Source organism: Hibiscus syriacus, unplaced genomic scaffold (genome assembly GCF_006381635.1).
Source record: "Hibiscus syriacus cultivar Baekdansim isolate YM2019G1 unplaced genomic scaffold, ASM638163v2 tig00111013_pilon, whole genome shotgun sequence".
Lineage (NCBI taxonomy): Eukaryota > Viridiplantae > Streptophyta > Magnoliopsida > Malvales > Malvaceae > Hibiscus > Hibiscus syriacus.
The window spans coordinates 413,035-419,923 of NW_024062953.1; the positions used below are offsets into that span (position 1 = coordinate 413,035).

Consider the following 6,889-nt stretch of genomic DNA (forward strand, 5'->3'; position numbering starts at 1 on the left):
GGTTTAAGTAGATTTCTTGCTTTACAATTTTTTTTTTATGATCAATTACCTATTCTTATAAATAAATGTTTAAAATCAGGGTTGAAAGCAAGTTTATTAACTTTATTTTTGCACTAGTTGTAATTCTTTTTGTATTTTTCTTATTTTCGATATTAGTGAAAATTCTATTCTATACCCGTTATTTATCCACATAACTTATCAATGTATGTTTTATTGTACGATGATTATATTTCCTATCATTTTAACGCCCATTTCAAACTCTAAATAAAAATTCATAGTTCTTATTATGATGATCATCACTTCCATAACAAGGTGGGAAACTGCACAACATTGGTTGGTGTTGTGAATTGAGTGTGGACATGTTGGATTGTGTGCATTTGTTTTAAGCAGCATCATCGTTACGAAAGGATGGTTCCGCCGTTGGTTTCCTGGTATCATCAAGCGTAAATCGACAATATTGAATCGCTTCTTCCACCGACAAGTGGAAAGCTTGTTTCCCGATGACATTCACGAATTTCGCTAACGTCATTTTCTCCAAAACTTCGATCCTGGGGTTCACTATTCCTAGCTGCCAAACACATAAATTCATACATTATCCATAAATAGCTCTTGAAAAAGAAGAACAACATTGTCTGTTTGAAGTTTTTACCTTGATATTCTTCCCTTTCAATACTCTACCTAGCTCAATGAATGTTTCAATGCCTGACATGTCAGTGGATGAAACTCCTGCAAAACCCCCCATGATCAACCTATATATATATATATATATATGATGATGATGATGATAACTGCTTTATGTATTCTGTTGGTGGTCAATAGGTGAGATTATGTTCTAAGGGGGTTCGGTTGGTTGAAAACGTGGATAGATTATCAATCAATCGCGAACTATCATGAATCATAATCAACGTATTCATAAAGTACCTGACAGATCTAGCAAAAGATGCTCAACTTCAGTTTGTGAAGCATCATTTTCTTCGTAAATGTACCTTAGAATCCTGCTCAATATTCACCCAATTATATTGTTGATTTTGCAATGAATATATGTGTGTATGTATATATATATACCTTTCTCTTATGTAAGTGCAGTTTGCAAAATAAATGGGGGAACCGAGTTGAATAACAAGGATTCCTTCCAACGATGTCGTCTCCGGATACTGCTCGGCGTCACGATATAAACTTGTTTCGGGAAGTTTACCCAGCTTACAAGGTGCAGGCCTTGCCACATATAAGAGTGCTCTAAGTAAAGACAATCCCACCTGAAATTATAATAGATGATATAGACATTTTCCGGTAATGGAATTGGAGACTATTAAGTTAGGAGATTACCGAAAGCAAGAGGCCGACATCCATGCTTTTGAAACTGACGCCGAAGAAGGCGGCCATGCAGATGAGGAAGTCGAATTTATCGACTTGGAAGAGGTGGTACATCTCCTCGTAGTTGATGAGTCCCAGCATGGCGGACGTGATGATGGCGGCTAAGGCTACCAAAGGGGTGTAGCTAAACACAGGAGCCAAGAACAATAGTGTTAACATCATGCACGCCCCTTGTACCACATTCGACATTGCGCTCTTACACCCAGAACTCACATTCACTGCTGTTTTTGAGAATGGCCCTGCAATATTTTATTCATTTTCAACATCATTTTTCCTATAATTCTCTTTATAAAATGAAGGTTAAAATATATTAGAGGTCATTGAATTATACTCACAAATGATTGTTTTGATTATTAAATTTTTAAAAATTATAAAATGATTATTAATTTTATGGAACTATTACGAAATAATCATTACGACATTATGATAAGTTTAAAAATTTTGATAAACTGAATTTTGTAATAGTTCAATAAATTAATTAATGATCATTTTATAACAGTTCAATAAATTTAAAAATTATCTTGTAACTTTTGAAGGTTCAATGATCAAAACAATCATTTGAACATAGTTCAACTACCTTTGGTGTACTTTATCCTAAAACTAAAATGGTTTAAACATGTCAAGGTCCCTGTATTATTTCAAAATCTAAATTTAGTCACTATACTTTAATTTTGTGACATTGAATCCTATACTATTTTTATATGAAAAATTGGAATTTTCCTTCAACTTTTGTTCAATTTTACCATTAACTCCTAACCTAACATCTATGAAAAGGCAAAACAAATTTTGCAGTCCCCTATGTTTATAGTTATATCAATTTAACCCTTAATCTTTAAAAATACATAAAAGAAAGTACCATTGATTGAAAAATATAAATTTTTGGTCATCTATGATTACATTTTTTAAGGACCAAATTGATAAAAAAAACTATGAACACAAAAAGAATAAAAAAGTTTAAGGACTCAATGTCACAAATTTAAATTTTAAAATAATACAGAGACTTTTCATATATTTAAACCAATGAAAAGGAGAGTAAATTTTATACCGGTTGTTAAGTAACATGAAGTGAAAGATCCGACTATGTTCATGAACCCAAAGGCTATGATTTCTTTGTTGCCATCAACCTGTTCATTTTTAATGATGGCAAAGCTTCGTCCTATTGCTATACCTTCCTGTAAGTTCCATTTTCAAAAATTGGATCAATTTACTGGTTAAAAAAAATCATGGTTAAATAAAGATAATATAACTTTTATTTTTTAAATTTAATAAAAAAGTAAAAAGAAATACTTACAACCATTGCTATAAGGCCAGTGACGACACCGGCCCTAATAGTTACCGGAAGATAACGGCTATCAAAGTTCAAATAATGAATTGATATAGGATTCAATCCCTTCTTCAGGTCACCCACCTTTAACCAAATTTTGTTATTAAAAATATACATGCATGTAAGTAAAGGAGAGAAAAAGCTAACACTTGATGAATTTATATCATCTGTAAGACATGTACGATACATGAACAAAATGAACTCACGATTGCGATTCCATGTTGTTCACCCTTGCCGAAATACGCATAAAGGCAACCGGCCACAACAACTGCCATCGGAGATATAGCTGATACCCAGAACAGCTTTGGTTTTCGTTGCCTCTACATGGTAACAAAGAATATTGTAATATTTCGTATAATCAGTTTCTTTTAATTCAGAACAAGATTGATACTGTTGAGTGATCGTTTGATTTATTTAGAAGAGATATTTAAGAATGCTCACCACGTATCGAGCCGTTTGCAGGAAACAAAGGAAGACTAAACCGGCAACAACGCTTTGCCACTTGCACTGCACAATCCAACCAACTAATTTTAAGCTCATAATTAATAAATAATTAAACGGTTAATTTGCTCGTCAAATCATAATTCTACAAACCAATTCACCTCGTCTTTATATCGGAAAACTGCTTTTATAACCGAAACGACGTCGGTATCAGTGGTGAAGTGTTTTAAACCAAGTAAGCCTTTCAACTGTTGCAGGCAAATTATTATGGCAGTCCCTCCCATGAAACCAGTGATGGTCGAATGTGATAAGAAATCAACCAATATTCCCAGTCTGAACAAATTTATAATATGTAACAACAAAAATCATGATCAATTTTTTATGTACTCGCGTGTATTAATATAAGAGAAATCATTTTATACACAGATTACATAAAATTTAAATTATTTAAATATGCCTATTTGAATGACCTTAATCCTTAAGTATAAATCTTAAACACTACAAATCCTAGACCCTAAACTCATAATCTTAAATTTTTACCCTTAAATAAGATAGATGACACCAATATAATCATACTTGGGGGAAGTCTCACTCGATGCGAAACTCAACTCGGCTTCTAAGGTAAAAACATGAACTCGACTTAACACAAATATATATACACACACTGTATACATAGTGTGTGTAAAATTTTCATTCTTATTTAGGTAAAATAGAGATCTAATTGAAAAATATATAGAGGGATATTATAGCAAATATCTTTAAATATATATAAAGATCAATCATATTATTATTATCGGATAGGATCGGGTCAAATATTTTTTATCATAAATTCGAATCTGGTCTTACTTTTTTCTTATAAAAAATCCAACCTAAACCAATTTTTTTTTTTAAATCCGACTTTATAGAATCTGGTCAAAATCCATTAAGTTCAAATCAATTATCCATCCTAATCCCGCTTATAGAATATTTTTCACTACTAATATATGAGATATAATCCTTAATATATTTATACGTAAGGTTCCACGTATAAGTAATATCACATGCATGACGGACCTTGAAAACCCTAAAGCAGTCTGAAAAATCCCGGTGAAGAAAGTGGAAGTGAAAATCAAATGAAGGTACAACGTGGGATCATCTTTTGACGAAACTGCTGCTCCAAGGGTTTCATGAAGGAGCAACGAGCATGCCGCCACCGTACCCACCGCCAAGTTCTTCGAACTCCCGAACAGGGCGTAAATAAAAGGCGGTACGAAGCTCGAATCTGCCACATGAAAACATCATCATCGAAAGTAGAACATTTTTTTTTCTTTAGGGAGGTTGAAGCTTACACAGGCCGATAATCGGCGGAAGATCAGCCAGTTTGGCGTAGCTGATCCCTTGAGGGATTGCAAGGGTTGTAATGGTGATGCCGGCGAGCAAATCGTATCTAAGTAAACGGAAATTGTAGGCAGGCAACCATTCGAATACGGGGATGAAGTATTGGACCGTCTTCTTGAATTTCTGCAGTGGTCTATCGTGTCTGAACTTACGAAAGGGATCGTCGGGGAAGAATGTTTCTTTACAATCTTTTTTGAACGTAGTGATGAATCTTCTTGGGACAGCAAAATTTACCATATGTCTCGAATTCGCCATCTTAAGAAAGAAAAAAGTTAATCAGATCGGATTAGATCGAAACGGGAAGAGTGTGGAGTAGAAGAAGAAGTTAGGGAGTGAGATTAATATAGAAATCAAATGGTACTGAAATAGTGCCAAAATAGTGGACAGCAACGATAATTTGACAAAGCTTAGGTAAATTTTCGGACAATTTTATCCAAGGGAATACAATGTTTTAAACACCTATAATGACTCTATCAACGACAGGTTGCTTAAATCGGTTTAGGTGGAGTCAAAATTTTGAGTTCAACTTTAAATTTGGGATAAATCATAAAATTGATCATTCAAGTTTAACATCACTTCTATTTTTTTACTAAACTTTAAAAAATTTCAATTTGATCATTAAATTTTTGAATTAATCATGTTTTGATTACTCAAATATTAAATAATTAAGTAAGTTATAACTCAACATCTATATTTTAAAAATTATGGAATAGAGTTTCATCTTTGATGGAGAAGATAAACAAATAATAAAAAAATAAGATTGACTATATATGGCAATCATATTAGCAAAGTAGTCCACGTCAACAACAAAAAGCATATCACATCACTATTTTATATCTTATTTAACATTAAAGTGAGTAAAACAAGAACAAATAAAAAATTTAATAATTAAGTTAATTTTTTTAAATTTAATGACCAAAATAGGACTGAGATAAAAGTTGAGTGATGAAAAGCAAAATTTACTCTGTTTTACTTGTTAAACTTGGAAATGCAGGCTTAACTCTTTAAACCCAAGAAAGGCCCAAACTCAGATCCGAAATGCCCAAATTCGGGTTGCTTTACTCCACTCGACCCTCGTCCTCACTCTTGATTCCCGAAAGCTTCCGAACCCTAGAATTTTCAATTTGTTCTTCCCACGAAGCCTCGCTTTTCTTTCTTTACTTACCGCCAATTTCAAATTCCTTTCAACCAATCAAACCAAAAAACTCCCCAAAACCAAAACCCTAAAAAAGGAAACCATAGAAGGGGCGATGGATGGTATTGAACCTTGCTCTTTTAATCGCCATCCTCAATATCCTCGTTCGACCAGAACTCGTCATGTGTACAGTTACGGACCAGACGAAGAGCTCGATGATGATGAAGAAATGGAACATGAAAACGACGACATAGATGACGATAACGACGATGACCCAGATGTATATTACCGTCGTGTCAAAGAAAGCAAGCGTTTTGAAAGGTACCCAAAGCGGCAGAAGCTGCGGACTTCAGTCCCCAGCTTCCAGTACACACCCGACCCTGGAGATAGCTTCAAAACTGCATACGATTGGTCCCAGCAAGAGATTTATGTTCTGTTAGAAGTTTGGGGGAATAGGTTTTTGCAATTGGGGAGGAGGAGTTTGAGGGGCGAAGATTGGGTTGATGTAGCTGAGAAAGTTAGTGATGCTTTGAAGAGTGTGAAAAATGAAGCCCAGTGTAGGCGTATGATTGATGGGTTGAAGAGGAAGTTTAAGAAAGAGAAGTCGAAAGCAGCGAAAATGGGGTTGAATTCAAGTAAATGGCCGTTTTTTAGGAAAATGGAGATGTTAATGGGGTTGGGTTCTTCGTTTAGGCAACAAGAATCATGGTTGGCTTGTGGAGTGGATTCCGGGGAGTTTGTGTTTATGAATCCGCAGGTTTATTTGGATAGGTCCACCGGTTTTGATGAGATGAGGGATAGTCCGGCCGAGTCAGAGATGGAGGAGGATGGAGAAGAGGCTGGTGGAGAGTCGAGGGTGGAAGCCGAAGTACACGATGAGCATTCAATGAGGATGTTGGCTGATTCGGTGCAGCGGTTTGGTAAGATATATGAGAAGATTGAGAGTAGTAAGAGGGAGCATATGAAGGAGTTGGAGAAGATGAGAATGGATTTTCAGAAGGAATTGGAGGTACAAAAGAAGCAGATTTTGGAGAGGGCACAAGCAGAGATTGAAAAGTTGAAGGAAGAGGATGATGAAGAGGAGACAAATGATGAGGACAACGATAATGAAAATTCCGTGGAGAATTTTAGCGAATAGGTTTCTTGGTGTGTATTTGTGTATCTTTGTTTTGGCATATCAAATTGTTTTCGTTATTGTAGACCATTTAATGTTGGAAATATTGCATTTGTTTCTCCTG

General features: G+C 34.8%; 2 protein-coding genes across 2 annotated transcripts; one reads left to right on the forward strand and one right to left on the reverse strand.

Annotated features, from left to right (window-relative positions):
- Window positions 1-382: 382 nt before the first annotated feature.
- Window positions 383-4,771, reverse strand: LOC120149961 (probable sulfate transporter 3.5). The gene is made up of 12 exons (XM_039162676.1): window positions 4,468-4,771; window positions 4,193-4,400; window positions 3,301-3,472; window positions 3,140-3,205; window positions 2,905-3,018; window positions 2,666-2,782; window positions 2,420-2,546; window positions 1,327-1,613; window positions 1,066-1,256; window positions 922-995; window positions 650-726; window positions 383-568 (listed from the first exon to the last, which is right to left on the reverse strand). Exons 1-12 carry the CDS (start codon window positions 4,769-4,771, stop codon window positions 383-385), a joined length of 1,923 nt encoding a protein of 640 aa, XP_039018607.1.
- Window positions 4,772-5,538: 767 nt separating this feature from the next.
- LOC120149954 (trihelix transcription factor ASIL1-like) lies at window positions 5,539-6,889 on the forward strand. Its single transcript, XM_039162673.1, has one exon. The coding sequence runs from the start codon at window positions 5,767-5,769 to the stop codon at window positions 6,787-6,789; it is 1,023 nt and encodes a 340-aa protein (XP_039018604.1). The 5' UTR covers window positions 5,539-5,766; the 3' UTR covers window positions 6,790-6,889.